The sequence below is a fragment of the Conger conger genome, chromosome 19 (genome assembly GCF_963514075.1).
Source record: "Conger conger chromosome 19, fConCon1.1, whole genome shotgun sequence".
NCBI classification, from domain to species: Eukaryota; Metazoa; Chordata; class Actinopteri; order Anguilliformes; family Congridae; genus Conger; species Conger conger.
In genome coordinates, this window is record NC_083778.1 from 900,791 (window position 1) to 923,656 (window position 22,866).

At 42.9% G+C, this 22,866-nt stretch overlaps 1 protein-coding gene across 1 annotated transcript in view; it reads right to left on the reverse strand.

The window, feature by feature from the left end:
* LOC133119276 (protein piccolo-like) overlaps positions 1–22,866 on the reverse strand; it is a 137,823-nt gene that overhangs the window by 60,115 nt on the left and 54,842 nt on the right. Inside the window, exons 8-13 of the mRNA XM_061229804.1 lie at positions 21,099–21,970; positions 19,759–21,044; positions 10,226–10,314; positions 10,126–10,174; positions 7,583–7,675; positions 5,274–5,399 (exon numbers count right to left, since the gene is read on the reverse strand). Coding sequence (XP_061085788.1) covers positions 5,274–5,399; positions 7,583–7,675; positions 10,126–10,174; positions 10,226–10,314; positions 19,759–21,044; positions 21,099–21,970 — 2,515 coding nt within the window. The remainder of the gene's footprint in view (positions 1–5,273; positions 5,400–7,582; positions 7,676–10,125; positions 10,175–10,225; positions 10,315–19,758; positions 21,045–21,098; positions 21,971–22,866) is intronic.

Consider the following 22,866-nt stretch of genomic DNA (forward strand, 5'->3'; position numbering starts at 1 on the left):
ATTGCTCCAGGAGAGGACTGTTTCCTGCTTAGTCTAATCAACTGTTCATCGCTCTGGATAAGAGCATCTGCCCAATGCCAATAATGTAATGTAATGTACTTTCAGTTTGGCCCTGGAAGCTTGCCACATACAAGAACAGCGCCCGAATCGCCTCGGAGTCTGAAAAGGCACATCTTTCTCCGGATTGTGAGATGCATTCATGCTGCCAGGGGACGTGGTCATATGTATGCAGTGTATCCTAGACAACATGGGTAACTGGTATAGATAGGGTAAAATTGGCAACCACATTTGGAGAAAAGATCTGAAATAAATGTAAAAAAGAAAAAAAAGAATGTTTTCTGTTGACTTGCAAATATCACTTTTGACACTTTTGATCACATCACTACTAAATGTACTTCTCAATCGCATGTATTCTGTAATGAGGCAAATCCTCCATTCTCCGTCAAAAGGCAGTAGGTGTTCAGGATCTAACTATCTGGGATATCTTAAGGATTATAGGTACAAGTCTGCTTGCTGAAAAAAGCACATTCTCAGCTGTGCACTCTAAAGGTTAGACATTCCTAGAGGAACTTTTAGGGGTCCTCAACTTGCCACACCAGTGGAACCCCTAGAGGTGCCTCCAGGAACCCTTTTTCTTAGGTTCTCTTGAAGACATTTCAGTGCCTGGAGGAATCTGCTATGTCCCATAATAATAACAATAATATTAATAATAGTAACAACAACACTGCTAGATCACATAAAAAATAATAAAAAATTGTGTGTGTAAAATATATATATATATTTATACTTTTATTGAACCCTGTGGGGTAATTTGTCCTCTGCATTTGACCCATCCTAGTTATTAGGAGCAGAGGGCTGCCACAGTGCAGCACCTTTGGAGCAATGTGGGGTTGAGGGCCTCGCTCAAGGGCCCAACGGCTGTGCGGATCATTTATTGTGGCTAGACCGGGATTCAAACCACCGACATTGCAGCTCCCAGTCATGTACCCGAGGATGCTTAAGAGAACCCTTTTTAAAGAGGGGATAATTTCTGAACTTGAACAGGTTCAAATATGAACTGGTGACAGAGAAAGGTTCTTAAATGACTTTAAGCTTCATTAAGGATCCGAGAGGATTCTCTTTCGAGCCTTTAGAGTTTAGAGTATGACACAGGAGAAATTGTGAGGGGGCCCAGCTCGAGTTTGGACGATTCTTAAAATGGTGGAGGGATGGGGGGGGGTGAATCTCTGCCGGCAGGATGCCTGGTGTCATTACGACCTGATTGGCTGTTTCATTACGACTGTTAGATTGGCTGTTTCATTACGACCGTTAGATTGGCTGTGTCATTACGACCGTTAGATTGGCTGTGTCATTACGACCGTTAGATTGGCTGTTTCATTACGACCGTTAGATTGGCTGTTTCATTACGACCGTTAGATTGGCTGTTTCATTAAGACCGTTAGATTGGCTGTTTCATTACGACCGTTAGATTGGCTGTTTCATTAAGACCGTTAGATTGGCTGTTTCATTACGACCGTTAGATTGGCTGTTTCATTAAGACCGTTAGATTGGCTGTTTCATTACGACCGTTAGATTGGCTGTGTTATTACGACCGTTAGATTGGCTGTTTCATTACGACCGTTAGATTGGCTGTGTCATTACGACCGTTAGATTGGCTGTTTCATTAGGACCGTTAGATTGGCTGTGTCATTAGGACCGTTAGATTGGCTGTTTCATTATGACCGTTAGATTGGCTGTTTCATTATGACCGTTAGATTGGCTGTTTCATTACGACCGTTAGATTGGCTGTGTCATTACGGCCGTTAGATTGGCTGTGTCATTAGGACCGTTAGATTGGCTGTTTCATTATGACCGTTAGATTGGCTGTTTCATTATGACCGTTAGATTGGCTGTGTCATTACGGCCGTTAGATTGGCTGTGTCATTACGGCCGTTAGATTGGCTGTGTCATTATGACCGTTAGATTGGCTGTTATTCTCAGACAGTGCCCTGATGAAGGTTTTTGTGGCCGAAATGGGATGTGTCAGATGTTTCTTACTAAACCCCTGTGGATATACCACGTCAATAAAGGTATTTTAACTTAACACTTTCCTCTATGAGAGTGCCTTGAACCACACAGCCCAGTTTTACTTACACTACACTGCGGCACCATTAATTATATAATTGATATATTAAAGCCGGATATTACATTATAATATACACCACCGACCTTGGTGTCCCAGTCATTTACCTTAACCACTATGCTACAGGCCGCCCTATCCAATTAGAGTTATGATGCCTTGTGTGTTCAGAGATGCTCTTCTGCATATCACTGTTGTAATGTGTGGTGATCTGTGTTACTGTCACCTTCCTGTCTGCTTTGACCAGTCTGGCCCTGCTTTGACCAGTCTGCTGCTCACTGGATTTATTTATTTATTCATTAATTTATTTATTTTGCACCATTCTTTGCAAATTCTAGCGACTAGTGCCTGTGAAAATCCCAGATCAGCAGTTCTGAACCACCTTGTCTGCCACCAACAAGTGACTTAAATGATTTTTCCCCCCATTCTGATCATTTTGATGGTTGATTGAAGCTCCTGACCCGTATCTACATGATTGTATGCATTGCACTGCTGCCACACGATTGGCTGATTAGATAATCACATGAATAAGTAAGTGTCATTTTCCGAATAAAGTGCTCAGTGACTGTGTATTAGTCGGATATTTAGGCAAGGGTCAAACAAATGTATTATGTCTGTGCAAAAAAGAGTTAGGAAAGTTGTTACGTTGTTACTTAAAATGTTACGTTAAGTGAACAAGAAGACAAGTTGCCTTCAGGATCAATATAAACAGCTTGTCTTCACTGTTCACTTGCCTTAAAATTTCAAGGCAGCCCAGACACTAACTTTTAAAAATTGAAACAATATTTATTTTTAATAGTGTAGCTTCTCCACCTCTTCATAAACACTACACAGTGTTGTAATATATGAGTTACAGCCTTGGCCTTCTGTTTTCCTTTGTGGACACCAAAGCTGTGCAGGGTTTTAATTTGGTGGATCAGCAAAGCTCTCTGGTCTGGACATGAGGCTGGGTGGGCCTTGAGTGGCCTCCCTGGTCCTCCATGGGCTCTCCCAGATAAAGCTCCTCCCCAACACAAGATACATCCTTTTTAATAGGATGCATCTGGGTATTTATTAATATCTCATGGTTCTAGGCTGGTTATTTATGAATATCTCATGGTTCTGGGTTGGTTATTTATTAATATCTCATGGTTCAGGGTTGGGTATTTATGAATATCTCATGGTCCTAGGTCGGTTATTTATTAATATCTCATGGTTCTGGGTTTGGTATTTATTCAGAACTTATGGTTCTTTGTTTGGTATTTATTAATATGTTATGGTTCTTTGTTTGGTATTTATTAATATGTTATGGTTCTTTTTTGGTATTTATTAATATCTTATGGTTCTGAGTTGGTTATTTATTAATATCTTATGGTTCTTTGTTTGGTATTTATTAATATCTTATGGTTCTGAGTTGGCTCGCAGGAGAGAGAGTATGTAGTGAAGTGTCAATGGCCCTGTTATGACTGTAGATTCTGAATAACGCCACTGTTTTTAGACTGCTCCAACCTGGCAAGGCTGTGCAGACCCCAATGCTTTCTATGTGTGACGCCAAGCAACTGTGCAAACAAATTTAGCATCTGTTTCACAATAATATTCATAATGGCTTATGAGATTTTAAGAGATTTAGCTTGTGTTAAAATTTTCATTACACCACGTGCTGCACGACGGGGTAAAACGTTTAATTAAACATGTAATTAAAAACGTTAATGTATATTTTTGTTTATTTACACTCTGTTCAATAGAGACTTTAATTACATGCATGTTAGATGTCTGGAAGTACAGACAAAAAAATCCTTTCATAAAACAGTGAATTTTTATCTTCCTGCAACAAATTAAAATGTTTTTTTCCTCTTCACCTTTCCTACATAAGTTCAAATCTCTTGAGTCTGAGTATATTGGAACTCATACCTGGAACATTATAACAATGCACGGCTCCAAAGATAACAAAATAAATGATTTAATCAATTGTACCTCCTCTAGAAATACAAGAAATGAGTTATCATCTTTCAAAGGTCCATACCTTTATTATTATCTTGCACAAATCAGCCTGTGACTCACAAGGCTTGTCTTACGGGGGAAAGAACATGCAAAACAGCTCTCAGCATGAACTACTTAATCTGTTTAGTCAAAAGCAAAAAAAACATGCATTTTCTGAAAATTATTTCTCCTTTCAGTCTTGTTTAAGCTTGATACCCTGCTGTAAAACGTCAGCTTGAAAATTGTGCTGGACAAAAGCTGGTCTAGCTGGGTATGAGCTGGTCATAAAGCTGACCTAGCTGGGTATGAGATGGTCATAAAGCTGATCTAGCTGGGTATGAGCTGGTCATAAAGCTGATCTAGCTGGGTATGAGCTGGTCTTAAAGCTGGTCTAGCTGGGTATGAGGTGGTCATAAAGCTGGTCTAGCTGGGCATGAGATGGTCATAAAGCTGGTCTAGCTGGGTATGAGCTGGTCATTAAGCTGGTCTAGCTGGGCATGAGATGGTCATAAAGCTGGTCTAGCTGGGTATGAGCTGGTCATTAAGCTGGTCTAGCTGGGTATGAGCTGGTCAACCAGCTACCAGCTATTTCAAAACCGAGCTTGAGCTGTTTTTTTCAGCAGGGTAGTGGATTCAGGTAGCCTATTGCTGAGCGTGATTACATGCCGGTGGGCTTTTTTTCAAAGAGCTCACATTAAACCATGCTGCCCCCTGAGTGACAGAGATTGGTTAAACACGCATTCACATGTGCTTCTGAATGCTGAACTCCATCGCTGAGAAACACTCTCAGCTCACACTGAGAACAAGGGACAGTGCATCCATCACAGTTGCGCAAAGAGACACACAGTTGCACGCAGACACACACTTGCGCACAGAACAGAACACGGGATCTCCAGAGGGCAGCTATCCCTGACACACACCTCTGACATCAGATGGTGCTAATGACAGACGTATCCTCATTACTGACGGTGGCTGAGGGGATGTTGCTGGGGGCAGTTCATTTGAATGGACTTCCCCTATGAGGCAAATCTCTTTGGAAGTATGTAGGAGCTAGTGTGAAATTCATAAAGCAGATAGTGCATATTTCTATACATACACGGAGAGGAGAAGAGAGAGAAAGAGAACTAGAATCAGAGAAACATGGTCTGTTTGCAACTTTGACAGAAAATGTTGCAGAATGTTATCTACGCCCTACCCTCCAGAATCTGTCCAGCCTGCTCAACGTTTCCTCCCGGCAACACTTTGGCAATGTACGCTCCAATGTCCCCTCCGCTGCCTGGGATCTCCTTTCCCCCCACCACTCTGATTCCCAATCCATTTCCTGCAAATTAAAAACCAATAATACATCAATCACAATATGTACCAATTTAGGACAAATAACGTTTAATATACCAAATACACACTTTATTCAGAGATTAAATTACCAGTAATTTACATTTAATTATATATCTGTAATAAAAACTCTTTCTGCCATGGTTTTGGCATGGTTTTAAAACAGATTTCTTCATGTCAGAGAATTTTTGTAGGATAATGCATAAGTGTACAAGATAATCTAACAGGGGAATTAGACACCTACAGACTTAATGACTCTATTGTGGACAGATTCCAGAAGTAGCTTGAAATATCTACCTCAGTTAGGAACGTAAATTAGCCTGGAATCGAGTCAAAGCAGAACCTTTCAGAACCTTTCAGAACCTTTCAGAACCTTTCAGAACCTTTCAGAACCTTCCAGTGTCGCATGGTCTGTGTGAAGCCTTTTGAAACTGTATGGCAATAACACACCACGGTACACCCAAGAGCATTCTGGGAGCTACTGTTGATTTTATTCATGTTTAATAAATGCTTATTAAGCTCACTTCAGAAGCGCTAAGTGCTATTCTTATGGGCCAATCCCACCAAACGCACATTATTGGTTTTAAAACACGAGGTGCACAACATTTTTTTAAGCCTCTCTGCTGACACTACATTACATTACATTACATTAATGGCATTTGGCACTACGCTACAGGATCATGTACCTTAACCACTACGCTACAGGGTCATGTACCTTAACCACTATTCTACAGGGTCATGTACCTTAACCACTATGCTACAGGGTCATGTACCTTAACCACTACACTACAGGGTCATGTACCTTAACTACTATGCTACAGGGTCATGTACCTTAACCACTACGCTACAGGGTCATTTACCTTAACCACTACGCTACAGGGTCATTTACCTTAACCGCTATGCTACAGGGTCATTTACCTTAACCGCTATGCTACAGGGTCATGTACCTTAACCACTACACTACAGGCCTTAGCCGCTATGCTACAGGGTCATGTACCTTAACCACTACGCTACAGGGTCATGTACCTGAACCACTATGCTACAGGGTCATGTACCTTAACCACTATGCTACAGGGTCATGTACCTTAACCACTACGCTACAGGGTCATGTACCTTAACCACTATGCTACAGGGTCATGTACCTTAGCCGCTACGCTACAGGCCTTAGCCGCTATGCTACAGGGTCATGTACCTTAGCCACTACACTACAGGGTCATGTAGCTTAGCCGCTATGCTACAGTCATGTACCTTAACCACTACGCTACAGGGTCATGTACCTTAGCCGCTACGCTACAGGCCTTAGCCGTTATGCTACAGGGTCATGTACCTTAGCCGCTACGCTACAAGGTCATGTACCTTAGCCGCTACGCTACAGGGTCATGTAGCTTAGCTGCTATGCTACAGTCATGTACCTTAACCACTACACTACAGGGTCATGTACCTTAGCTGCTACGCTACAGGGTCATGTACCTTAGCCGCTACGCTACAGGGTCATGTAGCTTAGCTGCTACGCTACAGTCATGTACCTTAACCACTACACTACAGGGTCATGTACCTTAGCCGCTACGCTACAGGGTCATGTACCTTAGCCGCTATGCTACAGGGTCATGTACCTTAGCCGCTACGCTACAGGGTCATGTAACTTAGCCGCTACGCTACAGCCATGTACCTTAACCACTACACTACAGGGTCATGTACCTTAGCCGCTACGCTACAGGGTCATGTACCTTAGCTGCTACGCTACAGGGTCATGTACCTTAGCCGCTACGCTACAGGCCACCCGTAACACACCTGCTCTCCACACCTGTCAATCACTTTGACCGGTATTAATGGCACAGGAGACTGATTTCATGTTTGGTGTGATTAGTTGAAACACAAAACTATTTGAAACACAAAACCTTTCGTGAAATCGTATGCGGTTGGGTGAAAACGCTGTCACCAATTTATCCTAATTTAACCGAACCAGGCAAACCCCGCCTCTATTCCCATATGATTGGACAGCAGAGAAAAGGCTGTCAGTGACGAAGGAACAGCATCAGAATAGGATCATTTGCAGCTGGAATATATGGGTGAAAGCTGCTCATTGATGCTGTGAAACGTCCAGTGTGGAACCTTGTGCAGTTTTAATCACTGTGTGACTGTCACCACACTACGATCGGAGCTCTGCTGTACCTGATACACTGCGGTCTTTGGGATCTGTCTGTAGCTTGACTCTAGCGTGGGGGAAAGGGTAGTGAATTGGCTTCATCTGGAAGGAAAACACACAACCAAGAGCTTTAATGAACGGTTGAAAATAAATACATTGGCTCAGGAGGTCATCTGGCAGTCGGAGGGTTGCCGGTTCGATCCCGCTCTAGACACCTAACCCCCAATTGCTCCTGATGAGCTGGTTAGAGCCTTGTGTGTGTGCGTGTGTGCATGTGTGTGTACAAAAGGAAGCATAAGTGAGGTTCTGGAGTACAGCAGTAATGGCCTACACACGTAAGATCTTTCTATTTGAAAAAAGTCAAGTGTTAATTCAACTGTAACAGGGTAGATTCGAGTCCAATGGGCACACATCAGAGGTACATTAATGGCATTTGGAAGATGTTCTTATCCAGAGCGTCTGCCAAAAATCAAGAGTTGAAATCAGGAATTCAATTCACACTGAACATTTTACTCTGTATCTCTTTTTATGCCAGTGTTCCTGGTCCCATTAACGGGCAGTGGCACGGTGGCCTGAAAAAAACTTGCGAATTATGCAGAGTCATCAACCAAACTCGTTTAACCCTTTCAACCCCCTTTCAGTAGTGGTTCCACCCAAATCCAAAGGGATTTTGACTTTGGTTGAGAAAATGTAGAAAATTAGGAAGGGTTTAATTGGGGCCCAAATGGTTGGATTGGTTGATGAGTATGGATTGGTTGATGAGTATAGATTGGTTGATGAGTATGGATTGGTTGATGAGTATGGATTGGTTGATGAGTATGGATTGGTTGATGAGTATGGATTGGTTGATGAGTATGGATTGGTTGATGAGTATAGATTGGTTGATGAGTATAGATTGGTTGATGAGTATGGATTGGTTGATGAGTATGGATTGGTTGATGAGTATGGATTGGTTGATGAGTATAGATTGGTTGATGAGTATGGATTGGTTGATGAGTATAGATTGGTTGATGAGTATGGATTGGTTGATGAGTATGGATTGGTTGATGAGTATAGATTGGTTGATGAGTATGGATTGGTTGATGAGTATGGATTGGTTGATGAGTATAGATTGGTTGATGAGTATAGATTGGTTGATGAGTATAGATTGGTTGATGAGTATGGATTGGTTGATGAGTATAGATTGGTTGATGAGTATGGATTGGTTGATGAGTATAGATTGGTTGATGAGTATAGATTGGTTGATGAGTATGGATTGGTTGATGAGTATAGATTGGTTGATGAGTATGGATTGGTTGATGAGTATAGATTGGTTGATGAGTATGGATTGGTTGATGAGTATAGATTGGTTGATGAGTATGGATTGGTTGATGAGTATAGATTGGTTGATGAGTATAGATTGGTTGATGAGTATAGATTGGTTGATGAGTATGGATTGGTTGATGAGTATGGATTGGTTGATGAGTATAGATTGGTTGATGAGTATAGATTGGTTGATGAGTATGGATTGGTTGATGAGTATAGATTGGTTGATGAGTATGGATTGGTTGATGAGTATAGATTGGTTGATGAGTATAGATTGGTTGATGAGTATAGATTGGTTGATGAGTATGGATTGGTTGATGAGTATAGATTGGTTGATGAGTATAGATTGGTTGATGAGTATAGATTGGTTGATGAGTATGGATTGGTTGATGAGTATGGATTGGTTGATGAGTATAGATTGGTTGATGAGTATGGATTGGTTGATGAGTATAGATTGGTTGATGAGTATGGATTGGTTGATGAGTATAGATTGGTTGATGAGTATGGATTGGTTGATGAGTATAGATTGGTTGATGAGTATGGATTGGTTGATGAGTATAGATTGGTTGATGAGTATGGATTGGTTGATGAGTATAGATTGGTTGATGAGTATAGATTGGTTGATGAGTATGGATTGGTTGATGAGTATGGATTGGTTGATGAGTATGGATTGGTTGATGAGTATAGATTGGTTGATGAGTACAGATTGGTTGATGAGTACGGATTGGTTGATGAGTATGGATTGGTTGATGAGTATAGATTGGTTGATGAGTATGGATTGGTTGATGAGTATGGATTGGTTGATGAGTATAGATTGGTTGATGAGTATGGATTGGTTGATGAGTATAGATTGGTTGATGAGTATAGATTGGTTGATGAGTATGGATTGGTTGATGAGTATAGATTGGTTGATGAGTATGGATTGGTTGATGAGTATGGATTGGTTGATGAGTATGGATTGGTTGATGAGTATGGATTGGTTGATGAGTATGGATTGGTTGATGAGTATGGATTGGTTGATGAGTATGGATTGGTTGATGAGTATGGATTGGTTGATGAGTATGGATTGGTTGATGAGTATAGATTGGTTGATGAGTATGGATTGGTTGATGAGTATAGATTGGTTGATGAGTATAGATTGGTTGATGAGTATAGATTGGTTGATGAGTATGGATTGGTTGATGAGTATAGATTGGTTGATGAGTATGGATTGGTTGATGAGTATGGATTGGTTGATGAGTATGGATTGGTTGATGAGTATGGATTGGTTGATGAGTATAGATTGGTTGATGAGTATGGATTGGTTGATGAGGCTGTGCTCGAGTGCCCATGGCGCTCTGAAACTGAAAGGGTTAAGTCCTCACCTGCCGTCGGTCCAGAGGGTGTGTGCTCTCCAGGTGCATCTCACGTGGCTTGTCGAACCAATCAGTCTCCTCACGCCGGAGGTGATACGCTTCGGGGGAAACAAAACGGGCTGAAATGACTCACTCTGGCCCTCGCTAATAAGCAGCACAAACAGCCATGCATGACTGCCCGGGCTCTAGTCCTCCGGTTAAAGTGCTCGGGGGACAAATCATGCAAGAAAAGTGTGAAACACACAGACAGGAAGCAGAGACTGGACAGGACGGGAGTCTAGACAGAACGGGTGCAGAACAGAACAGGTGCAGAAAGAACAGGTGCAGAACAGAATGGGTGCAGAACAGAACGGGGGCAGAACAGAACAGGTGCAGAACAGAATGGGTGCAGAACAGAACGGGGGCAGAACAGAATGGGTGCAGAACAGAATGGGTGCAGAACAGAATGGGTGCAGAACAGAACGGGTGCAGAACAGAACGGGTGCAGAACAGAATGGGTGCAGAACAGAATGGGTGCAGAACAGAACGGGTGCAGAACAGAATGGGTGCAGAACAGAATGGGTGCAGAACAGAACGGGTGCAGAACAGAACGGGTGCAGAACAGAACAGGTGCAGAACAGAACAGGTGCAGAACAGAATGGGAGCAGAACAGAACAGGTGCAGAACAGAATGGGAGCAGAACAGAACAGGTGCAGAAAAGAATGGGTGCAGAAAAGAATGGGTGCAGAACAGAATGGGAGCAGAACAGAACGGGTGCAGAACAGAATGGGAGCAGAACAGAACGGGTGCAGAACAGAATGGGAGCAGAACAGAACAGGTGCAGAACAGAATGGGAGCAGAACAGAACAGGTGCAGAAAAGAATGGGTGCAGAAAAGAATGGGTGCAGAACAGAATGGGAGCAGAACAGAACGGGTGCAGAACAGAATGGGAGCAGAACAGAACGGGTGCAGAACAGAACGGGTGCAGAACAGAATGGGTGCAGAACAGAATGGGTGCAGAACAGAATGGGTGCAGAACAGAACGGGTGCAGAACAGAATGGGTGCAGAACAGAATGGGTGCAGAACAGAACGGGTGCAGAACAGAATGGGTGCAGAACAGAATGGGTGCAGAACAGAACGGGTGCAGAACAGAACGGGTGCAGAACAGAACAGGTGCAGAACAGAACAGGTGCAGAACAGAATGGGAGCAGAACAGAACAGGTGCAGAACAGAATGGGAGCAGAACAGAACAGGTGCAGAAAAGAATGGGTGCAGAAAAGAATGGGTGCAGAACAGAATGGGAGCAGAACAGAACGGGTGCAGAACAGAATGGGAGCAGAACAGAACGGGTGCAGAACAGAACGGGTGCAGAACAGAATGGGTGCAGAACAGAATGGGTGCAGAACAGAACGGGTGCAGAACAGAACGGGTGCAGAACAGAACAGGTGCAGAACAGAACAGGTGCAGAACAGAATGGGAGCAGAACAGAACAGGTGCAGAACAGAATGGGAGCAGAACAGAACAGGTGCAGAAAAGAATGGGTGCAGAAAAGAATGGGTGCAGAACAGAATGGGAGCAGAACAGAACGGGTGCAGAACAGAATGGGAGCAGAACAGAATGGGTGCAGAACAGAACGGGTGCAGAACAGAATGGGTGCAGAACAGAACGGGTGCAGAAAAGAATGGGTGCAGAACAGAACAGGTGCAGAACAGAATGGGAGCAGAACAGAATGGGTGCAGAACAGAACGGGTGCAGAACAGAACGGGTGCAGAACAGAACGGGTGCATTGGCAGTGGAGGTGATAAAAGAGTCTTCCACTTGTCAACTACGCTATAAGCAAACAAAAATCCCAAAGGAGAAAAATAAATAAACAACAAAAAGAATCAGTCATACTTTCAGCATATCAAAACTTCAAAAAGTCATTAACTGAAAATGCTCTGCGCCCATTCAATAATTTTTCTTGAGCATTTTTTAAATTTCATATGGAATTAATTTACAGGCATTGCTTTGGGTACATCGCTTTCATCTTGCAAAAAAAGTTCAATGTTAACTTTTTACCTACCCGCTCCCCAGTGTAAAATGACGGGCTAAATATTTTTGTTTTGGTTAGTTTGTCATCTCTTCTGGGTCTGGCATTTGAATTTTTTTAAACCAGTTTACCGTTCATAAGACCAACCTACGCTGTTTTTATGAGCCTAAACAACTGAACAGGGGCGGAACCTGACTGAACCTGTAAATTATGTAATATTTGTCTTATGTAAAATATAATATGGTACGGCAGCAATGCGCCACGGGGCATGTGAGATGTACCATGTTCAAATGTTTCAACTTTAGCAGCTCCTCTAGCTAGCTCAGATATACTGTCTCTGTCTACACCAAGAGAACACAAAAGGTCACATTGCTCTTCATCTGAACAAAGTGTCTGTTCTTGAGTTCAGTATCCCATGTATGTATGTATGTATAGATTAAGTGATTTAAGGTATATTCTGTATAATACCATCTTTGTACTCATCTGTGTATGGTGAAATTAGTATAATTCTTTACCATTTCTATCTTTGGAGTTGATTTTCTCAAAACATTTTGGACAATAGTACAGGGCATTTTTCTCAGTGCATAATCATCCTATCATCATGGAACTTTGCAACCTTGACTCCATATGCTGTAAAGTAGACGCCAGCAAGTATATTTTGAGCCCATTGAGATTTAGTTGTGGGTACAGCATCACAAATCTCATTGTTGGTCGATCCTGGCATTTCACCATTTTTCTTCAAAAATTACTATTGGGTACTGGCTCAAAACAATCTTCATTGAAAGAATTATAACAATATCTTACTTGGTTCAGATTATTACTGCTACAAAAATGTTTGAATTTGTCATTTCCGCCATCTTGAACAAAGTGAGACATTTACATATTTTGTCAGAATTTATCTTTTCAAGTCGATACCTCATGATAATTGAAGTATGCACCTTTGAAATGATCTGGGCTGCGTTTCCCGAAGCCTTCTTAATGCTACGTCATTTGTAAGTTATACCTTAATGTTTCAGCATGTGTCCTGAAAAGTTCTTAGCTAAGTATACCTTTTGTAAGTGGTACTTTTGTAAGGTTGGTCTGGACCACTCTTAGCTATACCTTAGCGATGTTGTAAGCTCACTCCACTAGTGGCCACCACTGTTATGACCTCAAGCCTCTGAAATCAGCCGTTGCAGCCTAGTTACATCTCTGTGAAGTAATACTCTAATAAGACACTAATAATTCTACATTTGTAGTTGGAGGGCGGCACGGATGGTGCAGTGGGTAGCACTGCCGCCTCACAGCAAGGAGGTCCTGGGTTCGAATCCCCGTCGGCTGGGGCCTCTCTGTGCGGAGTTTGCATGTTCTCCCCGTGTCTGCGTGGGTTTCCTCCGGGTACTCCGGTTTCCTCCCACAGTCCAAAGACATGCATGTTAGGCTGATTGGAGAGTCTAAATTGCCCGTAGGTATGAGTGTGTGAGTGTGTGAGTGAATGGTGTGTGTGCCCTGCGATGGACTGGCGACCTGTCCAGGGTGTATTCCTGCCTTTCGCCCAATGTATGCTGGGATAGGCTCCAGCCCCCCTGCGACCCTGATCAGGATAAGCAGGTTCAGATAATGGATGGATGGATGGATGGATTTGTAGTTGGCTAATAATGTTACTAAAATATCACATTAAAATACCACATTAATGAGAGTGTTTACATGCAATTGTACATTACGATGGATGTACAAGTGCATGTTGCACTTTATTGAATGTGTTGCCTAATTGCCTTCCATCCATCCATCCATCCATTATCTGAACCCGCTTATCCTGAACAGGGTCGCAGGGGGGCTGGAGCCTATCCCAGCACACATTGGGCGAAAGGCAGGAATACATCCTGGACAGGTCGCCAGTCCATCGCAGGGCACACACACCATTCACTCACACACTCATACCTATGGGCAATTTAGACTCTCCAATCAGCCTATCCTGCATGTCTTTGGACTGTGGGAGGAAACCGGAGTACCCGGAGGAAACCCACGCAGACACGGGGAGAACATGCAAACTCCGCACAGAGAGGCCCCGGCCGGCGGGGATTCGAACCCAGGACCTCCTTGCTGTGAGGCGGCAGTGCTACCCACTGCACCATCCGTGCCCCGCCCCCCTGCCCCCCTGCCCCCACTGCACCATCCGTGCCGCCACGCCTAATTGCCTTTTAAATTATTATTATAAGCAATTTCCTACTCTCTCTGTGGGCTGGAGTGATGTTTAACCATATGTTTCATGTTTCTTCGTTTTGTCGTATCGTAGTCCTAAAACTGGAAAGTAATGTTTCATTATTCAGTGCCACCTCCTCTAACAATATCAATAATAAAAATACAATTTGTTTGCTGTGAAACTGCATATTTCTTTGTTTTTTTCCAGCATAGCTTATGTAAAAAAATTACAAAATGTTGTTTTCGTGTTGGTGTGTTTTGCTTGTTGGTGTGCTTTTGTTGAAAAAGTCAAGCCAATCAGAGAAAAAAGTGAATTACACCAGAAATGCGATGGTGCTTCTGGCAAATCAACCCTGAGTGCAAAGACATTTAAGGAACAACGACAAAAATAAAACATGACATACCAAAGAAGGCGGTTTGCCTGGTGGGGTAGCGGGATGATGTGTGGTTGGATAATTCAGTTTGTACGTTTTCAATTCTATTAATAAGTTCCCACCAGTCGTGATCAATGCAATATTTTAGTATTCCTGTTTTATTTATAAATAATACTACTTTCTCTCATAACACTGTCAAGCAGCCGCTGCATGGAGTGAATAATCGATCCTGGAAAGTCGATGGGTCTAGTAACGTTGCATGTAGAAGCTGTCCCTTAAGAAACCTCCGAAGGGATAGTTCGGGAAACACGCCCAGAAAAGTAAACAACTTTAGTAAGGTATACCTTTCGAGTCTTCATAAAACACTAAGAGACACTTATCGGGAAACGTGGCCCCAACGTTTTTGGTGGAACATAACCAGGTGTTTTCACGGCTTGTCAAAAAAATAAGGAAAGGTCATCCACTAGGAAGTTAGCGATCAGAAAAGTTGCTATACGCAGTGAAATATCTATTGCTGTAACACACTTTTGCTTTCCCTGGTGATCTTCTAAAATATGCTTTTCTTAACCTATCTGTGATGTATCAAACCAAATATTATCCCTCATAATGATCAATTCCAAGGAAGTTTGATGGGGCAAGATACTTTCATACTGTATTTCATACCAGATTTGAAGACATTTTGGAGTGATCACATTACAAAACATTAGGGATCACGTCAGAAGTTCGCCTTCTGTAGATAGAAGATTCTTTTTTTTCATGTAATGGAATGGAACATACATAAAATACACCTGAATGGTGTATGAAATATCACATTGCAAGGTTATGTTGAAGATCAAGAAAATTAGAATTTTGCCAATACTCCCCGCTGACAAAATGCTACAAAAGTGTTCTTATATGCTGAAGAGTAGAATATGCTGCAGAGTAGTTTTATGGAAAACAAATACACTGGATACATACTGGATTTTTTTTGTAAAATATAATAAATACATTTCAGAGCAATGTATTTTACAAAAAAAATACATATCGCAATACCTGCAAATTTGTATACTTGCCCATATTTTGAGGTATTGCAATATTTTTACAGTATACTACATTTCAATATATTGTAGTATATTCCATTTCCATAACTGCCTTATGATGGTGCCACTTTTAAGAAATAGTAAAAATTTTCAGAAGCGACCTTTTCAAAAAAACATATATTAAAAATATCTATAAATATTATATGGGGGAAAAAAAGTATCATGTTCAACTGTTCTGCCAGGGAGACTTACAAAATTACAGAAAATGTACAATTTAAACGCACGTTGCATATGTGAAAGTGCCTGAAAATAAACTAATTTCCACAGAGACAGACTATCTGAAGATAGTTTTCCCATTTTCTTTTTTCTTCTAAAGCCAATTCCCAGAGAATGCGACAGGGTGTGGAAAGTGCGCTGGATGGAACACGTAATCAGTTATTGCGATAAAGGACGTACAGTACATCTCAAAATGGCCACCAGCGTTAGCCTCCGTTAGCAGTACAAAGAGAATGCGTTGTCATTCATGGCGTGTGGCATGAACCAATGACTGAGGTGGGGTAGGGGATGGCGACCGCTCGTGGAGGAGCTAGGACACGTGTGTGGTGTGCATTCAGACATATCTGCAGCATTCGGCAGCACACGTATGCATGACCGCACCTGATATGCAATGTTCGCGAGCCGAATGCTCGGAGTGCGTATGAAACATGGATACCGATGGGTTTCAGCGGGGCGGTTGGGTGTTGCCACGGAGATGCAGTTTGTTCAAACCATGAGACAACATGGCGGGATATATTTATGCTTCATGGGGGTTGGGGGAGGGGAAGTTACATCATTATCTCACCTTCTGCATCCCAGCTCGTGCCTCCCGCTGTGATGCAAAGTTATATTTTAGGAACTAAACAGCAAAAACGTGCTACAAGAGAAAGTTAATGCTTCCTACAGAGCTAAACAGAACAGAGAGCATCCTCAACCTACAATCTGCTTTCTTCTGATTCTTAACATGCACTAAAGTCACATTTAAACCTATGGTACAAGGACTATCTGTGATGTTTTTAGTAGCTGTTTATTAGATTAAACAATCTATCTTATCTTACATTAAAGTCAATGAGTCCCTTTATTGTGTAACCAAACTGACTTATTAGATAAGACAGAAAATGTGACATCTTACCTACTGTTTAACTTTGATACATTACAGGACTGTATTGGATATAAAGTCCTTCATTTGTCTTTAGAAGCATTTAATGATCTTGTTTTACTGGCAAAGTTTTGACAGAATCTTGCATGGTCTACAAACATTTACAGTAGCATCCAAACTGTTTTGTAATGTACTCATCTGTTGACCACTGAAAAGAAGACATATACATGTTCACTTGAATTCAACAGAAAGGGGAATAACAGGATATTGTACTAAAGAATAATCCTCAATGTGTGAAATATACTGGTGTGTAACTCAAAAGTGCTCAGTGTCAAGCCAATAAATCAACGTTTGCTTTATCTGTCGTACATACAAAAAAAATGTGATCTTATAATAAGATTATATTTAATTATTAGTGAAATTATGGTGCTATCTTCTTTAAGTTGCAGTGTGCAGACATTTGCGATTGGTCCCCCCGCTTTCTTGAGGTTAAATGATCATCGGTGGAATACAGAAAAATGTATTAATGCAGCAATAACTTCTGTCAGAACCTTCACCAACACTAATGGACGATGGAACATAATAAGATATTCCACAGGTAATAATTATAATGCAGTACACAGATAAAATGAGAGAAGGGTACACTCGGTGCTTGACTCTTCTTTAGAGACATTGCAAAGACAGAAAAACATGAAAACCCTAAACAAAATGCCGATGATAAATCATTGTAACACGTTAGTGGCATTAGAAACCCCCTTCCCCTCTCCACTATTCAAAGGTCTCAAAAGACCTGCAGTCTTTTGGCAGTTTGACATTTTTAAAGTCGGGCTGTAACTGTCTGGAATGCACTCAGAACTGATCAACTTCCAATAAATATTCCCACTGGAAACACTTAGTCCCTGGGTAGATTTCAAGTACACATCAGCAACGTTATAAAACACAGTGGATGCTATTCATAAAAAAGCAACAGCAATTCCTCTGAGTCTAAAATAATTTCTTACCTGGTAATACTTACTGGTTTATAAAGGTTAGCCACTGAATGATCATGTGGATACTTTGAAAGTAAAGCCAACAGTCTAAAGGCAGAGTGTTTGTAGCAGCACTACTTTAATATCAAACATACATTTGAAGATATGCAAAATAAATATTGCTTATGATCACGTATGCATACTGTCTCTATAAAAAATCAAAGACATGCAACTTATTGCTGATTGATTCAAGCTGCACCAAACATACACATACATGCATCTATGGAGATGGTATAGTTAAATAATCTGGAAAATATGTAGGTAAACAATAAGGAGTACCATGGACTCATGCTTGAAATTTGCATGGTTGAAACTGACAGTGAAAATATCTTCAAAAAAACATAAAACTATGTTCTTTCTATTGTATAATCTTGTTGTCTTTATTAAATCAACAGTACAATACTATTTTTAAAACAACTGCCCAAACAAATGAATAACCTCAAATCTAACTAAAAATATTACATGTTCAACCAAGTAAGTAGTAAGATAGAATGTTTCCAATCAATATGAAACTGAAGGTTTTTCCCTGCTTTAATGCCAAAGATATGGTGATCCAATCTCCACTCTCGAGAGAATTTTTGGGTGCCACCCACCCCTTATTTAAGAGCCAATATCTCTAGAATGACAAATCCAATGAGGCTAATGTTTTGGATTTTCTTTATTGGACATATAAATAACATTTACACAAAGTTGACTGAAATTGTGCTAGTTTTTTTCTGAAAACTGGAACATTTCTATCATTGGAAGACTGCAATTGCAAAAAAATATTAATTATATGCATATTCAAATCAAAACCTGAAATCAGCCAGCTCTGCCTTTACAATGAGATAGTCATTGCGCCTTTAAAAACAGAGAACCTCTCACTGATCTAAAGACCTAAAGATACTTAAACATAAAACAGTGTTGACCTGCCTAAAGGCAAACTCATCTTTTCAATGAGAAAGATCACAAAGAAAATGCAACCTTCTAAATAATGGTTTGTGTATCTATATTCAAGATGTCATTGGGAAATGTGTGGTGCTTTATGTGTCCATTATGGTCTTCCAGTCAACCGACCCTCTGTTTATGTAGTGAATCTGTGAAACATTTGCTGCAGGATTTACAAATCATTTTGAAAGGTCACTATTCCGACTTAGGATATAAGTGAAATGTCATCACCCTGTTGTTACTGAACTGTATGGAAGTTCAAAGAACAATAACTGATGTTTTTGCCTCAAAACAGATCTATTCGATTTCTATGAATTAACCTTTACCTTGAATATTCAAGTAAGATATGCATCTTGAATATTCTTCTATTCCCTAGTTTAAAAACTTGTCCCAGAGGCACTTACATTATACAATGTCTGATCACATGAAAGTATTAAGCTATGTCACAAAGACGTCAAATTCTCTTATCGTCAGTGCCGTATATTTACAGTGTAGTTCCAAGTGATATGAGTTATGTAAGACTAAAATCAATCAATATACAATTTTTTAATTTTTTTTTAACAACTTCACATGCAACTCACAGAAAAAACAACACATACAAGTACATTTCATGAGAAGATTGAACAAGGAGCAACATACAGAAAGCACACAGTATAAGCATGACTCCAGCATGCATTGAGGGTAAACAGAAAAAAGAAAGAAGAAAACAGTTACAGTCATAGACAGTAAACAGAAGCATAACAAGACACAACAAACAACCAAAAAAGAAAAGCAAGCTTGTTATGCGTAGACAGGAATGCAGTCAGTCGCATGCATTAACAGCAGACCCGCAGAGCAGGAGTGGGGGATGAGCTCAGGGCTCGCTTTACCTTCGCTGTCGGACATCGCCCCCTGCAGGTCGTCCATCATGAAGGCGATGTCCCGGTCATAGCCGCGGGTCCGGGACTCCTCTCTCATATGCTGCTGGACTTCAGGGAGGGAGTGGCTTGAGCCAAATTGGTCCCTGGAGTCGGCAGATATAGGCGGGAGGGGTCCTGCGGAAGCCCGCGCCATTCCCATGGGCTGCCCGACCGGACTCAGGGGGCTCTCCTCCTCCGAGTTCTGGGCCACAATCGGGATGCGCCCCCGGCTCTGGCTTATGGGGAGGCTGGTCGGCTTGGGTCTCGCCGTGGGGGCTGCGGAGAAAGAGGCGTCCAAGTGCTCCCCCTCCGTCTTCAGCCTGAGGGAGGAGCTGGAAGAGTCCCTTTTGATGGAGAGGTCAAGGCCGTAGACGGAAGAGGGCCTAGAGGAGGGCCGGGACCTGCTGCCGCTCGGGTACGTGCCATCGTCCATCAGGGACGAACGGACGGTCGGCCCCAGATTCAGAGACTGGCCGAGGTTGAGAGAGTGGGCCAGGTTGGCCCCAAGGGATGAGCCCAGGTACTTCTGCTGCTCGGCGATGTTCTTCCTCAGGCCCAACGTGATCTCATCCTGCAGCAGCCGGGCCCGGGAGGACAGCGCGCTGACCGATGAGGCGCTGGAGCCGAGGTAACTGTCGTAGTCCGGCTCCAGGTCCCGAGTCTCTTGGATTGGGGAGAACTTGGTGACTTTAGGGTCCATCAGAGCTTTTTTGTGCTTGGCCTGCTTCTGGTAGAGCACAGAGGCCGGGAGCTGTTTGGCGGCCTGTTTCTCCAGCGTCAACCTGCCAATGCTGTACTTCTCCGCCTTGGGGAAGTGGCGGTAGCTGCCCTCGCCGGGGTAGTAGTGCGGCAGCCCCGTCAGGTGGTCCAGCCCCTCACCGCTTCGCCGGAACTCCTGCTTGATCTGCTGCTTGAGTAGCTTCAGCTCATAGGGCTCCTCCATGGAGTCTTCCCCTTTCCCGTAGGAGTGCAGTCTGGAAGATGCCTGCAGGGGCCCCAGGAAGTCTGACACCTCGGCTGCCCGTCGGACCTGTGCGGCCCGCAGTAGCCGGTCGGCCTTGGCCAGGTCCTTGTCTGGGATAGAAAAGCCAGAAGAGAGGCCTGACGAACCCTTGGTGAGCTCGCCGATGTCATCGATCAGGACGTAGTTCCTGTGGTGGTCGATGTCGGCGTAGAAGGAGTCGGCTGAGACGCTGGACATGGGGCTGCTGGCCATGCTGCCCCGCTCCTCCAGGCCCAGTCGCAGGTCCAGGCTGCTGGCCATGCTGCCCCGCTCCTCCAGGCCCAGTCGCAGGTCCAGGCTGCTGTACTTGCCTCCGCCCAGGTGCGGGATGCTGTAACCGGGCTCGGCCGAGGAAGAGCCCATCATGAGGGGCTGGTTGCGGATGACCTCGTAGTTGGTGGTGATCTTCGGCTCCAGGTCGGACAGCGTGGCCTGCAGGGCCTTCTGCTGAAGGAGGAGCATCTGGGCATGCTGGTAGTCCTGCTGCTGGGAGCTCTGGGGGTAGGAGAGTGTGGGCACGGAGGAGTAGATGGACTGGGACTGGTAAGGGGACACCTGCTGGTGGTAGAGGGAGGGTTCGTAGAGGGTCTGTTGGGTGTACTGGGTGGCAGCAGCCTGGGTCTGTGGGGCGTAGGTGTACTGGGTGTAGGGACTCTCTGACTGGCCGTACTGGGCCTCTGACTGGGTCTGAGGTGGGACAAACTGGTTGAGCTGGGACTGCGGTGCGGTCCTGGGCCTCTCCCGGCTGTGGCCGTTCCCACTCCTGGTCTCCCGGATGTTGCTGACCTCGCTGTCGGACATGTAGTCGCGCTCCTCCGCCACGCCCTGCAGGTAGGCCCTCTCCCTCTTCTCCCGCTCCTTCAGCAGGGCCTCCTTCCGCCGGTTAATGCCCATCTCCAGGTACCTCAGCTTGGCGTCGATCTCCTTCTCCTCCTCGTCTAGCTCGGCTTGCTTTTTGCGGAGCTTGGAGGATTCCCGCTCCACCAGGTCCAGCTCCCGGTCTATGTCCTGCAGGATCTTGGCCCTGGCGATGGTGGTGTTCCTGCATAGGCGTCGGCGGGTGGAGCCGGTGCTGTAACCTGATTGGCTGCCAGGGTCTTCTTCTGCCGGGGGGTTTGGGAGAGTGCGTTTAACCTTCTTCTGAGTGCCTGACGAAGTGCCACTCTGCAAACCTTTGCTCTGAGCGGAGGAAGGAAAAACAACAAACAACCTGAACTTTATCTCTGAAAAACAAGAGCCCTGATAAATTAATACTAAAATGGCTGGAGGCATTTCTCAAACAATTACTTTAATAATAAATCGAATTTAAAATATATCTGATTCTGTGTGCTTTTCAAATTTTCAAATGTTGATTGTCTGCAAGGAATTTAGTTTTAAATTAAGCTAATAAATAAATATTTAGCTCATCTAGAAATAATATGGATGATTTAATTTTTTTCAGGATATTCATGTTTTACTGATAAGGTAAAAACACAATTTAGATAAAGAAGCAAATAGTTTGCAAAATGGAATCTCCTTCACCCTTGGTTAATTTGTAGATGACGATAAACTATTCAAAATACCTATACCAATAAGACTCTTTTATAAGGGTAAAGGATTCTATATAACTTGTTTCCTACCCCTCAAGCTCAGCTATTGGCTTTTTTGTTGTTGTTTAATATATAGGAGAAACTTGCTCCAAAATCAAAATCATTCGGGCAGAAAACTGGTTTCCACTTGACCAGAGAGGGTCACCATCAAATCAGACCATTTACTCAGTTTCCTCCATTTCCTCCCTGCTGTGTGCAGCTTCTCCAAACTCAAAAAGCAACATTCATTTTCGCAATCCTCACATGATCCCCAGGATTGGAAATGTAAAATATTTTAAGTGAATAGCATTAATTGACCATTATGACAATGCAATTAACAGTAATCTGCTAATGGTGGTATTGACAGAAAACTATTGAGGAAAAAACGTTACTTTTATACTATATATGCATCCACAATGAGTATGCATCGATTTTTTCAGTTAACCAAATACATTTCTTTGTGTTGTACATGCACTGTAACCGTGACAACTTAATAATAAACAACTA